This window comes from Mobula hypostoma, chromosome 6 (assembly GCF_963921235.1).
Source record: "Mobula hypostoma chromosome 6, sMobHyp1.1, whole genome shotgun sequence".
Lineage (NCBI taxonomy): Eukaryota > Metazoa > Chordata > Chondrichthyes > Myliobatiformes > Myliobatidae > Mobula > Mobula hypostoma.
In genome coordinates this window covers 65,609,957-65,632,711 of record NC_086102.1, presented here as the reverse complement: position 1 = coordinate 65,632,711, position 22,755 = coordinate 65,609,957, and the positions used below count along the sequence as shown (strand labels likewise).

Here is a 22,755-nt window from a genome sequence, read left to right as displayed (position 1 = left end):
TATGAGAGGATCATGGGACAGGAGGCCCAGGGAGAAAGAAAGGGGGAGGGGGGAAGCCCAGTGGATGCGCAAGGAGTATAGTGAGAGGGACAGAGTGAGAAAAAGGAGAAAGAGAAAAAGAATATATATATATATATATATATATATATATAAAATATCTCATAATAAATAAATAACGGATGGGGTACGAGGGGGAGGTGGGGCATTAACGGAAGTTAGAGAAGTCAATGTTCATGCCTGCCTCCCCTTCGTACCCCATCTGTTATTTATTTATTATTATTATTTATATATATATTCTTTCTCCCTGGACCTCCTGTCGCATGATCCTCTCCTCTCCCTTTTGCCAATCAACTGTCCAGCTCTTAGCTCCATCCCTCCCCCTCCTGTCTTCTCCTATCATTTTGGATCTCTCCCTCCCCCTCCCACTTTCAAATCTCTGACTAGCTCTTCTTTCAGTTAGCCCTGACGAAGGGTCTTGGCCCGAAACATTGACTGTACCTCTTCCTATAGATGCTGCCTGGCCTGCTGCGTTCACCAGCAGCTTTTATGTGTGTTGCTTGAAATTCCAGCATCTGCAGATTTCCTTGTGTTTGCGTGGTAATTTTCATGCATAAATTGTAATAGGAAACACCTCGTAAGAACTTTGGAGTAATCTGATCAAAATGCACTGCCAGTAAAAGAACTGCTCAAATGGATTGTTGTGTTGTGTTGTCACAATCATGAATTAAGTTTCTGTTTCCTGTAAGTGTGGCCCTTCACTTGATCTGATTTATTGTTGTAAATATATATATTTTATTTAATTTTGAGATCAAAAGCTTGGAATGTTAGTTTGTTTTGGAACATTTATGTTCATCATAGCTTCTCAGTGAAGTATGATTAAGGGAAGCCTGGCAATATTTTGATACCTTGGGCACGTAATTGGTCTTCAAGCAAGTGGACAATAATGCAGAGGTAGTGCATTTCACAATGCACTCAGTTCATTGGCTTGGCTGGGCTGCTGGCTTTCTGCCATCCATTTTTTGTGAACTTGGCTGATCCCTTTCTCTTTCAATAACAAATTATTCCTCCCCACCACAGAAGTCCTAAGTATTGATTAGGCGTAATTGAATACTTTTAGAGCCACTGCCTAGCTCCATCAGATGCAAGGTGTTACAAATGGTGCCATTCTCATTTATTAGTGGCTAAATTAATAAATCAGTGACAAAGGGATTGATTTTCTTTTATCATTTTTAAGATGCACCATCTATATATCAATAAAATTCTCCTGTTTTCCTCCTGCAATAATAAAGTAAAATATCACTGAAACTATTCCTTTGGAATCTGCTAAAGCACGTGCTGCTAAGGATAGAATCAGGCTGTGTGTGCACTTTTGGTCATTTGCCCTTCTACTTTTTTCTCAGCTCTTTGAACAGCAAAATCCAAGAAGTCAAGATTATATAGTATATTGTTGGAGCAAGAAAGTGTTAAATTTTGTAGCCCGGGAAAAATACACAGGCAGGACAACAAATACTTTTTCGGGTCTTTCATTCCTTCATCTGTTTTAAATGTTTTAATGCAGAAAGAGGGTATCAAAATACAAATGTAAAACAACAAATTGAATTTAAAAGAAACACAGTTACAATCTCAGCTTAATTTCAGTCTACATACTTGTGTATCAATCAGTTATGTATGCAGTATGAAAAAAAATAAAACAAAATGTACAAAACCAGCACAGTAGTGGCAATCCTTAAAAAGCAATACAAACAACATAGAATCCCACCTTATTCACAGCATCAAAAATATCAATAAATACATTTCGTCTTAACTAAGAGGTATACTCAATTTGGCACACACGTGCTTAATTTCCAAGCACATATAGACTAGAGACCCTGAAACAAGTTCTCCTCACTCTCGCTACGTGAACAGAGATTAACACATTCACATTTGGTCATGAAACAATAAAGTAAGACAAAAATAAACTTTTACAGAAACTTTTTCAACATATTGCCTTGTAGTTAAATCACTGGAAAGACTAATCTACTGGGGCAATAAGGAACTTTGCACAACCATGCTATCCAGCATCAATACCTTACTTGTGAAAATCTAAAGCATCCACATGTAAAACATGTCAAATTACCGATATTCTAGATTTACAAACAAGTATAAATGAACTTACATGGATACTATCAAATATTATTCACCTTTCCTCATGTCATTCTTTCTAGAACATTGTAACTCTTCTTTCCACCCCATACATGCATAATGACATCATCTTTTTCTCTTAAAGGCACAGGCAGTATTTTAGCATTACCAGGGTGAATACATAAATGCATTTAACAATAAAGAATGATATTCAACAGTCACCTAGTTACATAAATATTTTTAGAAATCAGCAAAAGGTTATTTAAATTCATTTCCCTAAAATAATGCAGGCAACTCTCCCAAAGCAGTAAAACGTTGTCAATCCAAGCCCTTTACTAATTCCTAGCAGGTGAAGTGAGTGTAGGACGATGCCTTCTCTTCCTGCGTTCACAAGAGAGAACTGTTTAAACCTGGATTTTGGTTGGCAGCTTAAGGATGCAGAAGTAGGGGTGTCTAAAGTTACCCCCGTTCATCAGGAACTCATGTTACGGCTTTTAAAAGGTTGCCTTTAGGTCCGCAGAAAGCTGGGATAGTATTTCAATTTACTGACCTTTAGATGATAGGTCATTGACCCTGCTTCTCTATCCACAGGTACTACCTGATGCTGAGTGCTTTCAGTGTGCTTGGCCTTTATTTCAGATTTTCCTTTCATGATTTTAAGGTCACAGGATTTTAATGAACCAAAGTGTCATCTTGCAATAGTTCTAGTCACTGGATGAGGCCTTGAAAAAGTCACTGGCTGTCAAAGATGTCATGAATATTGAAAAGATGGACTCTTGACCTCATATGACCTTGCACTTCGTTGTCTACCTACACTGCATTTTCTCTGTACACTTCATTCTGCATTCTATTATTGTCTTACCTTGTACTTACTCGGTGCACGATGCAATGAATTGATCTGCATGAACGGGAAGCAGGTTAAGTTTCATGTGACAATAAGGTGGCATCCAACATTAAGTGTTGGATCTCCTGTTAGGGAATGAGACAGGGCAGGTGACGGAGGTATTTGTTGGGGAGCACTTCGGGTCCAGTGATCACAATACAATTAATTTCAGTGTAATTATGGAGAAGGATCGGACTGGACCAAGTATTGAGATTTTTGATTGGAGAAAGGCTAACTTTGAGGAGATGCGAAAGGATTTAGAAGGAGTGGATTGGGAAAATTTGTTTTATGGGAAGGATGTAACAGAGAAATGGAGGTCATTTAAAGGTGAAATTTTGAGGGTTCAGAATCTTTATGCTCCTGTTAGGTTGAAAGGAAAGGTTAAAAGTTTGAGAGAGCCATGGTTTTCAAGAGACATTAGAAACTTGGTTCAGAAAAAGAGAGGGATCTTCAATAAATATAGGCAGCTTGGAGTTAATGAGGTACTCGAGGAATAGAAAGAATGTAAAAAAAAAATCTTAAGAAAGAAATTAGAAAAGCTAAAAGAAAATACGAGGCTGCTTTGGCAAGTAAGGTGAAAATAAACCCAAAGGGTTTCTACAGTTATGTTAGTGGCAAAAGGATAGTGAGGGATAAAATTGGTCCCTTGGAGAATCAGAGTGGATGGCTATGTGCGGAGCCAAAAGAGATGGGGGAGATTTTGAACAATTTCTTTTCTTCGGTGTTCACTGAGGAGAAGGATATTGAATTGTGTAAGGTAAAGGAAGCAAGTAAGGTAGTTATGGAAAGTATGACAATTAAAGAAGAGGAAGTACTGGCACTTTTAAGGAATATAAAAGTGGTTAAGTCTCCGGGTCCGGACAAAATATTCCCTCGGACCTTGAGGGAAGTTAGGTAAAAATAGCAGGGGCTCTGACAGAAATATTTCAGATGTCATTAGAAACGGGGATGGTGCCGGAGGATTGGCGTATTGCTCATGTGGTTTCATTGTTTTAAAAGGGTTCTAAGAGTAAACCTGGCAATGATCGGCCTGTGAGTTTGACGTCATTGGTGGGTAAATTGATGGAAAGTATTCTTAGAGATGGTATATATAATTATCTGGATAGACAGGGTCTTGATTAGGAACAGTCAACATGGATTTGTGCGTGGAAGATCATGTTTGACAAATCTTATTGAATTTTTTGATTAGGTTACTAAGAAAGTTGACGAGGGTAAAATGGTGGATGTTGTCTATATGGACTTCAGTAAGGCCTTTGACAAGGTTCCACACAGAAGGTTAGTTAGGAAGGTTCAATCGTTAGGCATTAATATGGAAGTAGTAAGATGGATTCAGCAGTGGCTAGATGGGAGACGCCAGAGAGTAGTGGTGGATAACTGTGTGTCAAATTGGAGGATGGTGTGTAGCGGTGTGCCTCAGGGATCTGTACTGGGTCCAATGTTGGTTGTAATATATATTAATGATCTGAATGATGGGGTGGTAAATTGTATTTGTAAGTATACAGATGATACTAAGATAGGTGGAGTTGTGGATGATGAGGTAGGTTTTCAAAACTTGCAGAGAGATTTAGGACAGTTAGAAGAGTGGGCTGCAAGATGGCAGATGGAGTTTAATGCTGAAAAATGTGAGGTGCGACATTTTGGTAGAACTAATCAAAATAGGACATACGTGGTAAATGGTAGGGCATTAAAGAATGCTTTAGAACAGAGGAATCTAGGAATAATGGTGCATAGTTCCCTGAAGGTGGAATCTCATGTGGATAGGGTGGTGAAGAAAGCTTTTGGTTTGCTGGCCTTTATTAATCAGAGCATTGAGTATAGGAGTTGGGATGTAATGTTGAATTTGTATAAGGCATTGGTAAGGCCAAATCTGGAGTATTGTGTACAGTTCTGGTCACCGAATTATAGGAAATATGTCAATAAAATTGAGAGAGTACAGAGGAGGTTTATTAAAATGTTGCCCGGGTTTCATCTCCTAAGTTACAGAGAAAGGTTGATCAAGTTAGGTCTTTATTCTTTGGAGCCTAGAAGGTTGAGGGGGGACTTGATAGAGGTATTTAAAATTATGAGGGGGATTGATAGAGTTGACGTGGTTAGACTTTTTCCATTGAGAGTGGGGAAGATTCAAACAAGGACATGAGTTGAGAGTTAGAGGACAAAAGTTTAGGGGTAACATGAGGGGGAACTTCTTTACTCAGAGAGTGGTAGCTGTGTGGAACGAGCTTCCAGCAGAAGTGGTTGAGGCAGGTTCTATGTTGTCATTTAAAGTTAAATTGGATAGATATATGGACAGGAAAGGAATGGAGGGTTATGGGCTGAGTGCAGGTCGGTGGGACTAGGATAGGGTAAGAGGATGGCATGGACTAAAAGGGCCGAGATGGCCTGTTTCCGTGCTGTAATTGTTATATGGTTATATGGTTATTAAGGACCCTCACCATTCAGCACATGCCCTTGTTATGATACTCCCATTGTGGAGGAGCTACAGGAGCCTGAACACCAAAGGTGAATGCTTTGGGAGTAGTCCTTCAACCCTGCCCTCAGATATCAGAACAGTTCTTCGACATGTGAACACTACCTTGTTATATTCTTTTGCACTACTTAACAGTAATTCATTTTGTCTTGTACTGCACTGCTGCCTCAAAGCAGCAAACATCATGTCTTATGTCAATGATAGTAAACTTGATTCTGATTCTGACCTACGACACCTGAAAGACCATCCCACAAATTCAGTAGCAGAACTAATATCTGTACAGAATGACCACTCACCATTCCAGGAATAAACTAGCCTGCCTTGAATTCATTTTAAGCTCTGAAAGCAAATGAAGTGTGTTTGAACCCTGTCTTTCTGACTCTGAAAAACTGGAGCATAAAGAAATGAGAAGGTAATAACACTGAAAAGAATGGAGGTCGTGTTGGGAGTATAATCACCAGCACATGAGTAAATAGCGTTCAACATTCATTGCATTATATATGATTAAAACCTTGAAACAATTCACCTTCACCAAAATCAGTTTGTTGATTAGATACTGTAAATTTCTGCAAGTTCATGCCCAGGAACACAGTTCAAATGCACCTCTGTTGCATTATTTTTATCAGCCTCTGCATCAAGACTTCTTTGAGCCTTTGGTCTCTATACATCCAAGTAGTAAAAATATATTTTTAAAGATTCAATGAAGAATCAAGTTTTGAAGTTCACCTAAAACAATTTTGATGACCAAGACTGAATGGATGTGAAACAGTGTTGATAACAATGTTCATAATTAAAGCAAGGTTAGAATGTGATTGGGAAATTAGAAGTCTATTTATCTTGGATTGAACCTCAAAGGATGCAAGGGAAAATGAATAACAAATAATGTTTGCTAAAAGATTAGGAAGTAAAATCCACAAAAGATAGTTGATATGTATAATAAACTTTCAGTTGAGAATGTTGATTTATGCAATGTTAGCATTGTACTGAAGGATTTGGGGGAGTCGAATTAGTTTTGTTTTGGAATTTTGCGAGTTGTTATCAGCAAAAGGAAATTAACGTTCCCCAACTGAGGGAAACAATGGGAGATAGCACAGATTCAGTGACATAATTGTTGTACATAGACATTAGCTGCTTTTCCCTGTCTGAATTTTCTGTAATTGCTCTGTAATTATAACCACTGCGATGCAAAACTTTTTCTTGTTTTCTGCAAGACTTGATGAAAACAGAGCTGAGCCTAACATTGCAGGTTCAGCAAGAACTGATATCTCCCCTCAAACTTTCTTCCTATTCTTCTATATCTCAAATAAATAACTAGAGTTGGAAAAGTAGAATAATTAATAAGTTGCAATTAATTGTGTGAACATCACAAAGTTTCATTTTTACAATTTCAACTACATTTTTAACGTTCAAAGTTTCATTAATTATCAAATTATGTATCCGTATACAACACTGCGATTCGTCTTCTCCAGATAGCCATGAAACAAAGAAAGAGCATGAAGGTTGTTCAGAGAGAAACAGCAAACCCTCCACCCCCCTTCCCCCACACAAAGAAGAACGGCATCCCAGTCATCAACCCCCAAGCCCCCTTACCACCGCACAAGACGGAACAAGAACATCGGCCCCCAAAACCCCTCCCCTCACACAACAAAACAGAATGAAATGGGCAAAAAACACAATATAAAAACTATAAACCTAAGAAAGTCCACAGTCTGTAAACACATAATGCAGAACCATGGTAACATCTTTCTTCGTCAATAAAGAGAGAGACGCCATACAAGCACATAGGTCTACCCGCCTGTCACAGTGACCACTCAGCAATAGGTTTCTCTCAAACTCCTTCTCAGCAGCGATCAAAAGGAAGGCAGTCGGCACTGAATTCTCACTCGCCTTCCAGATTCACCTCAATATCTCAATCTTCCTCATCGCTTTAATGGGTGATTAATGGATGCTTTAATTGGAGAAATGGAGTCAAACATCGGCTCATGCCCTGTCTCAAAGTTTCTTCCCCTCGAGGCCTTCCAAGTGCACATTTGCTTCCTGGAATCTTCTTGAAGATAGCCAAGTGCTAGATCATTCAAATGATATCCAAACTCTAAATTGCAGACTCTAACAGTTCCAGAAACACATTTAAGACAAAAAACAGACATAAAAGAAGTAAAGTAGACATTTTCATGGGCTACCCGGAAGATGTCGATGGATGGAGTGTTCTATGCTGGTGCCACCTTGACCGGAAGTTTTAGTTTTAGAATTTAAGTTATTTTTAATCTCTGTTCAAGAATCAGAGTTGATTTAATATTTAAAGTGTCCTTTGAATCAATAGAAGTTATCTCTTTGCAAATCTTAGGTGGTGAGAATTAATATGATATAATAGAGCTACATCTCTTTGTGTTTCCCCTGTAACACCCCTCATTTAGGAACGTTATTTTTTGCTCGAGCTATTGATATAATCAAGATGTTAACAAATAAGACTAATCCTATACCTACTCCTGAAATATTGAACTCTTTACTTATTCTTCATCACACAATACAGCAGAAATAAAAGTGGATGTAACATACTTGTTAAGTGAAAAGACAACTGGGTGATGAAAATCTGAAATCCAGAAACAAGATTAATTTATTTAAATACATCACATCAGAAACAAGTAAATTTGGTATTTAAAAAAACTCTTGAAAATAATGATGTTTGGTTTGTAGGGCTTGATATGGCCATTCCTGTCCAAGTTATTCTTAAGCCAGTCTTTGCATAAATTCTGTGAACAATAGAATAAATTCTAGGTTCAGGCCCTCTGCCCTCTGCCGCCCCAGGTTATGACAGGGTTCTGGCCCTAGGAATTGTTTGTAACCTGGATAGTTTGCAAGTCAGAAATATAGCCATGAACTAAGTTTCCATACTTCAGAAGATGCCTGCAGCAGCTGGCAAATCTATCCCACTGGTCTCCCATACACTTGTTCATACTGTATATACAAGCTGTACATAAATAGGGTATCAGTAATTTGTCTTAATTTTAGTTTTGTGGTAACTAAAAGGGCAACAAGTGTAATAAATTATAGATTTGGAACAAGGATGCAAAGTTTAAGGCTTCATGTCTATTTTTAGATTTGAAACATATAATGGAAAGAATAAAGAATGAACACTTTTTCCTGGTACATTAATGAAAAAAGATTGGCTGAATAGTAGTTGAATGATTGAGTCTTTGCAATACAAATTACCTTGATCTGTGACACAACTTTTCATTTCAATTTTTGTCACTTTCCACCTTTAGTTGAAAAGGTTCAAACTCAGTGGGATGAGGTGCAAAGCCGGTTACAGTCTCGCACCCAACAGTTGCAGGAAATGCTAAAGGATTCCAGTAAATGGCTGGAAGCCAAGCAAGAGGCAGAGGAACTTCTTGAGAAAGCCAGAACAAAGCAGGGAACCTGGAAGGAAATGTCCTACACCGTGGAAATACTAATGAAGCAGAATGCAGACGTAAAGGTAATTAAAATGGCTCTACAGATTTTGTTGCCTTTTTTTTAAAGAGGTAAGCAAATCAACAGGAGATCACAAAATGCTGGCTTGCTTCCAGCTGAAGTCAACAACTTACTTTTTTAATGTGCATAAATATTGTAAGATAGTTAGACATTTCAGAGGCATGCTGTTTGATATGGTACTGCATAAAGAGGTATTGAGACAGATAATCAAAAGGTAAATTTAAAGGAGTTTTTTTTTGTGGAAATGAGAGATGGAGAAAGGGTGAGTGAGGGGATTGCAGCTGATGGAATAAATATTCTGAGGCATTGCAATTATAATGAACCAGAAACTGAAATTCAGGAAATTTAAAAAACCCAGTACAGGAGCAGGTTATACAGGAGTGATAACACGGAGAGATCCAAACAGCAAAATAAGAATTTTACATTTCCCATTTTAAATCCTCGCAGCAAGTGATTTTTATGACTTGCTGTTATCATGGAGATAGGAGCTGCTTTCTTGAAATGATTGGACTAGCTATATGATCCAAAAATCTTTTATCTTTAGGACATGTAAGTCAATATGGGATAATGGGGAAAGCATAACTGAACAAGGACTGTAATTGCACTCAATTGTATACTATGAATTGGAATCTGTGAGGGGGCCACATTAAAATTAAGCACTATTTTACTTGATTGAATGATAAAATAATTATCTTAGATTTTTATCTACCATATTAATTTAAAAGTAAAATAATTTTAAATCCTGGAGAAATGAAGCTAAAAAAAAGCTGCAGATGCTAGATGTCTGAAATTAAACTGAAGATGCAGGAAGAAGACAACAGATAAATCAACATTTTGTAGAGAGAGAAACAAATCTATTGTTTCAGGACATCAAAACAGAACTGAATACTTCTGAATTTATTTATATTTTGATTGGCTGTCATCTCCCAGTTAATAACTTTATCTATTTATTCAAACTATTTTCTTAAATTCATGTAAGATAATTTGATAAAATTTGGAAACTCTAATGAAGAAGTTCAAAGCATTGTATGAAATTTCATCCACCAGTTTGCTTCCTTGATAAAACAGACATTTGGAGAATGTTCCACCCAATTTAAACAGTGAAATTAAGGTAATGAAGCACTTGGAATGTGCATTTGATTATTCAGATAAAGCATGGTAACAAATGGAGCCTGAAACCAAAAAAAAATGTGTCATTAGTATAATTATGCAAGATCATTCCATTAAGTCAAGTAAGAAAGGGAATAATGGCCTTGTAATAGGGTACCCCATCAAACATGCATTACACCAATCTGTTATTAATGCCTATAACAACGACCTATAGGAGGCAGTAAATTATGTCCCAGGTAGCGTAATCCAAGTGACATAAATTCACATAATATACGTTTCAAAACAGATGCAATTACATGAGGCACAGTGTTATACCACAGTCGGTTATGAATTACATTTGAATGTTTAGTTTCTTTTTAGTTGGTCAAATCTTCATAGACATTCTTTCATGTGAGATTAGTGAAGTTATATAATTTCCCCTCACAGTCAACCCCATTTTGAGAAAATTGTGTCAAACTTTTGTAAGAAGCTGAGTCTGAAAGAAAAGTTTCATGTATAATGACAAGGTGGGTAGATTCTTGTCTAACTCTTAAAACCTTTTGCCCACTTTCTCTCCTCTCATCCAGATGGTGATTTCACAAGGCAAGGGAAGGGAATGATGTGCAGCTGGCAAGAGTAGAAAGGACATTGCCGTTAACCCATGGGATTGTCCACAGCATGGCCTCGTCCTGGGTGTGATTTCTCTAACGAAACAGGGGCAAGCCTTTGATGGGGAGGCCAAAAGCTTCTCAAATGGTTAAGGAGAGAACTGCCTGATCCACCTGTCCATCAGCATTCCCATTCAATATTATAGAAGGAATATAACTTGGTCATGGTCTAATGAAAATCACAGAAGTTAGAAGTCTATTCCATTGCAAAAGATACTGTTGAATTATCAACACAAGGAACTTGGATGGGCACATAGATTTTAGGAAAATGGGGGGCTATGCAAAAGGGAAGGGTTAGATGGAATTTAAGAGTAGGTTAAAATGTCAGCATAACATTGTAGGCTGAGGACCTGTGAGGACCTGTACTGTGCTGTTATGTCCTATGTTGTAATTTCAAATTTGACATCTTAAAGATTTTCTTATCTGGTTGGAGAGTGAGAATATCTAGTCAATTTATTGACCTATGAAATCGGGATAAAATTTTAGCTAAGTTTTTGTCTTTCTCTCTCTCTCTCTCTCTCACTCTCACACGTGTGTCCATGAATGTTTCTTCCCTCTTCTTTACCTTTCTCCTGTTGCTTCTCATTTCCTGCTTCTGACTTCCCCTTTCCTATTCTTATATTCTTCTCTATCCTAGTGAAGATTAAGATATAAGAATATTATGCATTCTTCACTATCCTTGTCCCTATTCTGACAGGTTTTTAAGATGGAATGCAGTAGCAAATAAAACAAAATATGGAAAGAGAGTGAATGGATCCCTTTGCACTGGCTGCAATTCTTATTGTAGATTTGGAACCTTTTTCAAAATCAGGTTTATTATCACCAGCGTGTGACGTGAAATTTGTTAATTTAGCAGCAGCAGTTCAATGCAATACATAATATAGAAGAGAAAAAAAAATAAAAATAATCATAATAAATAAACAAGTAAATCAATTACAGTATACAAGGGCCAACCATCTATCAAAACAATCAACTGAAAATTGGTATGAACCGTTCATTTTTTTGGATTGGTAATTATGAACTAATGAGATCAAAGAGATAAGTGCAAACATGTACAATTTCTATTAATGGCTTGGATGAAGGGTTCAAGTGTACAGTCACAAAATTTGCTGGTTCAAAGTTAGGTGCATTGATAAGTCGTAAGTGAGATGAAAAGAGCCTGCAAAGAATCTAATAAATGCACAAAAAGATGATAAAAAGAATATGAAATCATGGGAAATTATCCAATGTGAAAGAATTTTTAAAAAGGCATATCAATACAAGTAATTAGGAAGGATACTGGATGTTAGCTTTCTCGCAAGGGATGTGGAATGCAGAAGTAGGAAAATTTGATACAACTTTGCAGGGTACTGCTGAGGCTGCATCTGAAGTAATGTGGATGGTTTTGATCACTATATTTAAACAAGGATGTGCTATTCCTGGGAGCAGTGCAGACAGTGTGCACTGGGTTAACTCCTAAACTGAAGGGACTGACTGATGAAGGCGCTTTTATACAAATGTATTTAGAGGAGTTACTAAGAATGTGAACAGGCTGTACTGAAACAGTACAAGGTTCAGAAGGGAGGATTGACAGGGTGAATATGGAGGCGTCTAGAACTAGGGATTATATCTTAAAAATAATAAGCCAGTCACTTAAAGATGCAGAGTTTCTTCTCTCATGGGGTTGTGAATCTTGGAAATTCTTTTCCCTGGAGCCATGGAGGTTTCATCATTCAGTATATTCAGGATCAAGACTGGCAGATATTTGAACTGTACGATGTTTGGGAAGAGAAGAGGAAAGTGGTGCAGTGTACAGAATTGCATCAGCCATGATTGTGTTGAATGGTGATTCGGATTTGATGTTTGTGTTGAATGGTGATTCGGGTTTGAGGTTTGTGTTGAATAGTGATTCGGGATCAAGGTTTGTGTTGAATGGTGATTTGGGATAAGTGTTTGTGTTGAATAGTGATTCCGGATCAAGGTTTGTGTTGAATGGTGATTTGGGATAAGTGTTTGTGTTGAATAGTGATTCGGGATCAAGGTTTGTGTTGAATGGTGATTTGGGATAAGTGTTTGTGTTGAATAGTGATTCGGGTTTGAGGTTTGTGTTGAATGGTGATTCGGGTTTGATGTTTGTGTTGAATGGTGATTCGGGATCAAGGTTTGTGTTGAATGGTGATTCGGGTTTGAGGTTTGTGTTGAATGGTGATTTGGGATAAGTGTTTGTGTTGAATAGTGATTCGGGTTTGAGGTTTGTGTTGAATGGTGATTCGGGTTTGAGGTTTGTGTTGAATGGTGATTCGGGATCAAGGTTTGTGTTGAATGGTGATTCGGGTTTGAGGTTTGTGTTGAATGGTGATTTGGGATAAGTGTTTGTGTTGAATAGTGATTCGGGTTTGAGGTTTGTGTTGAATGGTGATTCGGGTTTGGTGTTTGTGTTGAATGGTGATTCGGGATCAAGGTTTGTGTTGAATGGTGATTCGGGTTTGATGTTTGTGTTGAATGGTGATTCGGGATCAAGGTTTGTGTTGAATGGTGATTCGGGTTTGAGGTTTGTGTTGAATAGTGATTCGGGATCAAGGTTTGTGTTGAATGGTAATTCGGGTTTGAGATTTGTGTTGAATAGTGATTTGGGATCAAGGTTTGTGTTGAATGGTAATTCGGGATCGATGTTTGTGTTGAATGGTGATTTGGGATCGATGTTTGAGTTAAATGATGATTTGGGTTTGAGGTTTGTGTTGAACAGTGTTTCGGGATTGATGTTTGTGTTGAATGGTGATTTGGGATTGATGTTTGTGTTGAATAGTGGTTTGGGTTTGAGGTTTGTGTTGAATGGTCGGGCCCTTTAAACATCTCAGAAGTCATGATAGAGCATTTGTCATTAAGTTCTATTTTGTAGAATGGAATCTGGCTAACAGCGTGGAAATCAGATGCACCTTACTCCTTTAAATTTACTTTAACTAATCCTCATGTCAAAATAATAACATAACTGTTCCCCTAGTTCAGGATTTATACCTTTTATGATCCTTATAAAAGCAGCATTTGAAAAGAGTGGGATGAAGTTATAGGAGTTTAATAGTATGAAATAATTCACTGTAATTGCAGTGCACAAGGCGTAGACATTGATAATAAATGTGATCCACTTTGTCACGCCAAGTGGTAAGGTATTGTCCACTCTTAACTTCTCTCCAAAATGTTTTCCATGCAGTTCTGCAGCCTTTTCCTATAACATTCCAGAAGCTATTTATTTTAATGTATAAAATCCACTGAGGTTTGTGGCTATTCTAACAAAAGAGTAAACTTGCATCATGTTCTTAGCTCATTTTGTGCAGGCAAATTTTGTCCAAGAATCATTGGATAGTGCACAAGGGCATGAACATTTTCCCAACCATCTCCATCTCCGGCAATACTAAAGACATTAATAATTTGGCTTTTCCACAATGCCTCTCCTACTGGAACTAATATAGCTGTAAGTGTGTTTATGCTACTGAAAGAGCCGAGAAATGTCATCATTGTGTTAAGTGCTCTGTACTTCACACCAGAAAATTCTCTAGTTATAAAATCATGATGCTAACTGTGCCTTCTTCACACTAACTCTGTGTCAGCACTGGTGGAATGCTTCCAATTCCAATGATGAATTATTTTTCTTCCTTTTGGAATTGAGGCCCAAAGTTTGAAACTCCATAGAGATTTAAACGGTTTCCTGCTTTTGAATTATATCCTCCTTTTCCTTTCTGTTCATTAAATCATTTCTGAAGAGTTAAGAGTTTCCTACCTGTTTATCAACATGTAGAAAAGTCTCTTCTTACACTCCCACCACCCCCACCCCCCCAGTACTCAGGCCATATTCAACTTTCTCTGACATAATGCACAATTTCTATGAATGTTGGCTGTTGTTCATTATTTAGCTCAGCGAAGTTCTGCTCCTCAAACTTAAAGGATTTTTGATGGTGCATTACACTTTTAAATGCATCATCTCAATTGAAAATAGCATGAAACAATTTTTAAAGCATTCGTATTGTATCAGAAATTCAGAGTTTTACCCCCTGGGTATGTATTTCCAAAGTGCAATATTTGTAGCAACTGAAACCTGTTAACATTTTCAGCTTAGGGAATGGTACATTGTAAATAGATCCCTTCCTGCAGTGGTAGCCAACTTCCGATGCACCATGCTGATGTCTCTAAGCAATAAGATGTGTGAGACTGTAAATGCATCCTTCACGGCTGCATAGGCTATTTGGGAGCACACACTCATGGACTGTGACTGAATAAGTGCAAAGATATAAATACACATATGGTAAATTACTCACTGCACTTTGCAAATGTGGAAAACCTCTTAAATGTTAGCTGGCGAAGTCACGGGGGAGCTTAGAAATACATCAGCTGTGGTCCCTGTCTTTTGTCCCTTGCTGAGGATGACGTTTATGAGGAGGAGTTCCATTTGCAGATGTTAGGCCCGTTTGATTTCTCCAGTTTCTTGCTCCTTGGTGCGACTACTTGCAGACTCGTAGTTCCTTAATGCCAGAAGGTAATGTGGTACTTAGAAGCATGATTAGGATTCCTTGCCCAACCAGTTCTACCATCTCGTGCTAATTTTATACACTCCACGGTTGCCAGCTGTGCTCTCAACTCTGGAATTAACAGCCTTTAAGTTTGCACCTCCATCGCAGTGCTCCTTAAAATATTGATTCCTGACCAAACTTCTGCTACCTGTCCCAACATGTCTTCAGAATGTGTCAAACTATCAAATTATCCTCCCAGTCACGAGCTCTGGGACATTCAAAGCAGTAGTTGTAATAGGGGGAGTATTATGTGAAATTGTTCATAGTATCCGGTAGAAGTTTGGATTATCATTTGTAGGGAATGTCATTTGGAGTTGTTACGTACCCCGTAACTGGGTTGCCAAACCAGCAGAAATGGATCACTCAGTTGGAGTCTGGATTACTAGAACTAAGAAAGTTTTATTAAAGAAACAAGCACCACAGTACTCTAATCAAAAGGATAATAAATGCAACAGTTCAGCAATGATAAACACACATGTACACAGAATTAAGATAACAGGATCAATCAAGCTCTATCGTTGTCTAGGGGTAAATGACCAGTTTCAAAGTGACGCAAAGTTCAGTTCAATTTAGTTCAGTTCAGTTCGCAGACAGTGGGGGGAAGGAGAGAGAGAGCAAAACGAATGAATATTCAAAACGGCTTCCACACACAGACCTTCGCAGTCAGCTTTCAGGCGAGTCCTTTGTGATGTCATCTGAGGTCACCGACCGTGACCCCTCCGTTTCCAGATACGATCGTTTCTCTGCGGTGAACCCGGCATCCAGGCAAGGGTGGACACACACCAGGTTCCCGCCGATTGTGCCTTTCCACCCTGTGCGTCTATGGCTTGGTTCCGCAACCGGCCTTCCAAAACTTCCCACCGACTTGTGAGAGACGCACCACTTCCAGGATCTCGTTACCTCAGGTGTCGTGTGTGTTGCCTTAGCGAACCTGTCCCTTTTTATCCCCCTGCTGGGGTATCGCCTGTCCATCATTTCAAACAGTTCAGGGTTCAAAGGGTGAGCCGATCTTGACAGCTCTCCTTCCGTTACTCTCTCCTGTCCCTTCATTAACATCTCCAAATGCTGCTCCATTGTTTTCCTTATCTCTCTCTCTCTCCTGAAGACAGGCAGCAGACCAACTGCTGATCCCACTGGTGCCAGCGCAGGACAGCTAACATCTTAATCTATGTGTATTCTCGTCACAGAGATGACTTTGTCAGTATTTAATTTTCAAAGTACTTTTGAGATGAAAACACAAGGTCAAGTCTTGCTGGTGCAAATCCTCTCAGATAAAGTCACCATCCATGGTCTTTGCCTGTCTTGACTTACTTGGGATGGTGCAGGGCACCTGCATCATTGATTTTAAGCATCCCAGAGATGTGTTTTCAGCAGCTCTGGCACTGGGGAAGCCTCACATCTCAGAACACGACAAAAAAATTGAAGGATGTCAAAGCTTAGCCCTCAACTTTTTGAAATCAGAGTGATCTTTAATGATTTTAAATGCCTGGTATGAGACATTAAAAAAAATTAAAAATGAAGATCGGAACTTAAAAATGTATCAGGAATGTTAAAATTTAGAAAAGTTAAAAAAGAAATAACTAAAAATACTTAAATTAATTATAAATGATACTGCACTGTAGTGAAATATTTTTTGAATAGTAACTAACTTCCGGCCTTGGTGCTCAGTCGGCAGCCCAGTGATGCCCAGTGAAAACCCATTCCCATTTGGATGCTTGTGGATCTCTGCAAGGCTAGGTACTACTTCCAAACTACGGGTGGAGAAAAACAATCAAACAAGCTGACAGATTAACATTCCAGGTCTGTACGTTACTGGAGGACTTGAGTGCGTGAATGGAAGTAGCAGACTGATTTAACCTTTTGCCCACCCATATTTCCACTTAAGCACCTAAATGCAGGTAATTTCTGGCATCAGACACCAGGATATGTCCTGTTGTGCAATAGTGCTGCTCTTAGTTACAAGGGCAGCATTCTGAGAACCGAGGGATTGTGGGCTGGACATGGGACTGTAACACTGTCATGCTGCCATCTAGTGGGACTGCACAGTGAATTGCCTGGCACATTGTGTCCTTCACTTTTTCAACTACTAAGTACTTACAGCCAGTTAAATTGTTTTCATTGCTAATGGGGCTTTGAGATGTGAATGACTTCTAATAAAAGTTGTTGATTAAATAAGGAGTTGAAACTTTTAATAGTCCAAAAGCCAGCTGTCACAAAATTGCACTCGAACAATTACCTTTGCTACAATTCTCTGTCCATTCTGTTCGAATTATCGTGTGATAATTTCCAACTGACCCTTTGAGTTTTGATTTATAACTGAGGTCTTTTCTTGTATAATGAAAGGGAAGAATGGAAGTGGAGTGAGAGTCACCATGACGATATCAACGTGAAATTCAAAGCTGAGCTGTACAAGGTGTTTTGTTTGACATTAACACTGCAGAAAAAGCGGCAGCTTTTTTGAGGTTTATCTTTGCTCTTGATTGCAATCGGCTTGAACTGCCTCCTCTCAGATGGAATAAAATTAAAATCAAATTTACATAAACATTTGGTTGAAATGTCCACTGAAGCTGTAAAAAAAAATTTCCAAATGATGCTCTAGTGCTCGCTTGAGCAAATGCGCAGAGCTGTGGCAGACAGAATTTAAACTTGATAAGTGTGAGAGGATGCACTTTGGAAGGACATACTCAATAAATGGTAGCACCCTAGGGAGTATTAAGGAACAAGCATATCTCATTGTTTCAGTCCAAGGATTCCTGAAGGTAGCAGCATAGGTGGCGAAGAAGGCACATGGCGTACTTGCTTTTGTTAGCCAAGGAAAATAAAATGAGAGCAGGGATATATTGTACATACTTTATAAAGCATCAGTTGACCCCAGATGATGTACTGTGAATGGGTGTCATTTCATGGGACAGGGTGCAGAGTTGTTGTTCCATTTTATGGAGCTGCTGGATGGAAGTGTTTTTATTGCACTGGAGAAGACAGAGGAGAGATCTGAAAGATACAATAAGTAACAGGAATCCTTTTCCCATAACAGAAGTAACTAAAATTAAAGCGCATGGGTTTTGCATAACAGGTTGAGAGGGAAAACATATTCTCCCAGAATCTGAGCAAAGTTACCTGAGTGGTGCAAGACGCTGGTACTCTTACAAGACTGAAGAACTATCTAGACACAAACATGAATCACTGAGACATAGACTATGGATTATGTGCTGATCAATGGGATTAGCATACATGGGTGCTTGATAGCATAGACGTGCAGGACTGAAGGGACTGCTTTTGTGATATAAATCTCTATAACTCCATGATTATTGCTCCCCTCCATCTCATCTTTCAGTCATTCCTTAATATCCAAACATTTGGCTTGAGGAACTCATGGATATCAGTCAGGTTGAATCTTGCTCTCACTTGCTGTTTATAAGAAGATATTGTAGTGGTCACAATAACAGTTAATAATGCAGATCTTATCCATAGTGTTTTCATTTGCAGCCAGGGATTCAAAGCTTCAGTGTTTGCCTCTCTAATGAATCAAACCAATAATATTCCCAATCTCTACTGCTGCAAATATTGTTCAATACTAACAGTATGAAAGTAGATTCCTTGCTTTGTTGAGAAATCTGTGAACAGCTATATCTTTCCCAGAAGGTCACTTCCTACATTATGATTTATGTTCTATGTTTTTTTGACTTGGAAACAAATGACATTGGGGAGAAAATATATTCCGAGCATTGTTGCTCCAGTTGTCATTCTAAACTGGGTCACCGACAACATACTTAACATAAATGGCATGGACTGAAGTCTAACAGTGAAGCAATGCGAAATAGAGGTCTTTGATAGAAAAATACATGCCTGTATTTTCGAAGATATTAAGAAGGAACTATTTCTGTCTGCTAAAAGATCAGAATCTCTATTTTGACATAAGAATATAAGGAATGGAAACAGGAGTAGTCTATCTGGCCCACGTCTGCTTCACCATGGTTGATCTGGCCGTGGACTCAACTCCAGCAACTTGTCTTTCCCCATAACCCTTCATTCCCATGCGATGCAAGAATAAATCTATGTCTTTAATATATTTAATGAGTTAGTCTCTACTGCCTCCCCAGGCAGAGAATTCTACAGATTCATTACTGTCTGTAAGAAGTAGTTTCTTCTCATCTCCATTTCCAAATCTATTTCCCGCCCCCCAAACCTTGAGGCATACTTGCCAGTGAAAACTGTCCTGCCTCTATCTTATCTATCTCTTTCATAATTTTATGTTTCCGTAAGACCCTGTCTCATTTTTCTGAATTCCACTGAGTATAGTCCCAAGTGGCTCACTTTCTTAAATTATCCCCTTCATCTCCAGAATCCACCTCGTGAACCTACTCTGCACTGTCTTGAAAGCCAAAGTTCAAAGTAAATTTATTATCAATGTACATAAGTGTCACTATATACAATCCAGAGATTCATTTTCTTGCTGGCAATCACAGTAAGTAGAATAAACACAATAGAATCAATGGAAGACTGCAACAAACAGGATGGACAACCAATGTGCAAAGAAGACAAGAAACTGTGCAAATATAAAAAGAGAGGGAAACAAGAAATAATAATAATAAATAAATAAACAATACATATCAAGAGCATGACATGAAGAGTCCTTGCAAGTGAGTCTATAGGTTGAGGGAACACTTCAGCGATGGGGTTAGTAAAGTGATCCCCTCTGGTTCAAGAGCCTGATGGTTGAGGGGTTATAACTCTTCCTGGACTGGTGTGTGGGTCCTGTGGCTCCTACACCTTCTTTCTAATGGCAAAAGTGAGAAGAGCACATGGCCTGGATGGTGGGCATCCAATATTTGCTCTCGCCTCTATTCACTTTATATATCTGAAGAAACTGTTGGTATCCTCTTTAATATTATAGGCTAGCTTACTTTTGTATTCCATCTTTACCTTCTTGATGACTTTTTTAGTTGCCTTCTGTTGGTTTTGAAAAGCTTCCCAATCTTCTAACTTCCCACTAATTTTTGCTCTATTATATACCCTCTCTTTGGCTTTTATGCTGGTTTTAACTTCTCTATTTAGCCATGGTTGTGTCATTTTCCCTTTTGAATACTTCTTTCTCTTTGGGATGTATACATCCTGTGCCTTCCAAATTGCTTCCAGAAATTTCAGCCATTGCTGCTCTGCCGTCATCCCTGCCAGTGTTCTTTTCCAATCAGTTCTGGCCAAATCCTCTCTCATGCCTCTGTAAGTTCCTTTATTCCACTGTAATATTGATACACCTTAATTTAGCTTCCCCTTCTCAAATTTCAGGGTGGATTCGACCGTAATAAAATCACTTTCCCTGAAGGTTTCCTTTACCTTAAGCGTTCTAATCAATTCTGGCTCAAAGCACAACACCCAATCCAGAATAGCTGATCTCCTAGTGGGCTTAATGACGTGCTGTCTAAAAAGCCATCTCGTAGGCACTCTAGAAATGCCCTCACCTGTAATCCAGCACCAACTTAATTTGGCCAATTTACCTGCATATTGAAATCTTTCATGACCATTGTAATATTGCCCTCTTGGCATACATTTTCTTTCTCCCATTGTAACTTGTAGACCACATCCTTCCTACTGTTTGGAGGTCTGTATACAACTCCTGTGTCGGTCTTTTTGCCCTTGCAGTTCCTTAGCTCTATCTGCAAAGATTCAACACCTTTTGATCCCTCTTTCTAATGATTCCATTTCATTTCTTACCAACAGAGCAATGCCACCCCTTCTGCCTTCCTGCCAGTCCTTTCAATACAATATGTATTCTTGCACGTTAAGGTCCCAGCTTTAATCTTGTTTCAGCAGTGATTCAGTAATGCCTACAACATACTTTCCAATCTGCAATGGTGCTATAAGTACAGAAACCTTATTGCGTATACTGCGCGCATTCAGATATAACACCTTCAGTCCTGTGTGCCTTCAGTCTGCCTTTTACATTGCGACTCATCCTGTTGACTGCAGTTTTGCCTTACCAACAGCCCTGCTTCACTGCACATTGCCTCTGTTTGTAAACCAGCTACCTCATCTTCAGCATTATCATCCGCCTTTCCTATGATACTTTTTGCATTGAAATATACGCAGCTCAGGACACTAGTCACACCATGCTCAATCTTTCAATTCCTAATTTTGTCTGAGGTCTTACCAACATCTACTTCCACAGCCTCTCCACTAACTGTTCTAGCACTCTGGTTCCCATCCCCCTGCAACTCTAATTTAAACCCTACCATGCAGCATTAACAAGTCTTCCCACTAGGATTTTAGTCCCCCTCCTGTTCAAGTGCAAATTGTCCTTTCTGTATAGATCCCACCTTTCCTGGAAAAAAGCCCAAAGATCCAAAAATCTTATGCCCTCCAGCTTACACCAACTCCTTAGCCACATGTTAAACATGTTCCTACTTCTAGCCTGAATAGCATGTGGCATGGGTAGCAATCCTGAGATCACTAACCTGATGGTCCTACCCATTAACTTAGCTCTGAACCCACTGAATTCCCTATGCAGAACCTCGTCACTCATCCTACCCATTAATGCCAAGATATCCCGGACCCTGACACCCAGGAGACAACATACCATCTGGGAATCTCATTCTCGCCCACAGAATTTCCTGCCCACTCCCCTAACTAACGAAACCCCTGTCACCGCAGCGTGTCTCTTCTCGCCTTTCCTTTCTGAATCACAAAGGCATACTTAGTGCCAGAGACCTGACCTCTGTGACTTTCCTCTGTTAGGTTAACACCTCCCCCCCCCACCAAACAGTATCCAGTGTGAGTAACCTGTTGTTGAGGGGGATGGCCACAGTGATAGTCTGCACTGACTACCTAATCCCTTTCTCCTTCCTGACTGTCACCCAATTTCCTGGGTCCTGCATCTTGGGTGTAACTATCTCTCTATTTGTCCTATCTATCATCCCCTCAGCCTCTTGAATAATCCAGAGTTCATCCAGTTCCAGCTCCAACTCCTTAACACCGATTATTAGAAACTGCAGCTGGATGCACTTCTCGCAGTTGTAGTCATCAGGGTCACTGGAGGGTCCCTGCTCTTCTTATGCCATTTACATTACAGCAAAATTAAATTGTTTGTTAAAGCCAGATTTACATTTTCCATTTAGCTAAACTGATATAGTATCTCAAAATAGAAATTATGAATTGCTTTGACTCCATTATTGCTTGTAACATTGAAATTGGGTTCAGAAACACTGGATGTTGAGGGTTATTGTGAAATTCCAGACAGAAGTTCAAAAACACTGGAACAGCAATGGGCCTTTTATGGTAATATTTCGATTATGAGAACACTCAGTCCTCTTTTATTGTCATTTAGAAATGCATACATGCATTAAGAAATGATACAATGTTTCTCCGGAATGATATCACAGAAAACAGGACAAACCAAAGACTAACACAGACAGAACCAGATAATTATAACATATAGTTACAGCAATGCAAAGCAATACCATAATTTGATGAAGAACAAACCATGGGCACGGTAAAAAAAAGTCTCAAAAGTCCCCGAGT

General features: G+C 38.9%; 1 protein-coding gene across 9 annotated transcripts in view; it reads left to right on the top strand.

Moving 5' to 3' along the window:
- The window catches only part of dmd (dystrophin), a 1,998,855-nt gene that overhangs the window by 1,619,795 nt on the left and 356,305 nt on the right, over window positions 1–22,755 (top strand). For all 9 annotated transcript variants that reach the window (XM_063050913.1, XM_063050911.1, XM_063050907.1 and 6 more), the window contains one exon: window positions 8,735–8,946. In XM_063050913.1, the coding sequence (XP_062906983.1) occupies window positions 8,735–8,946 (212 nt within the window). The remainder of the gene's footprint in view (window positions 1–8,734; window positions 8,947–22,755) is intronic.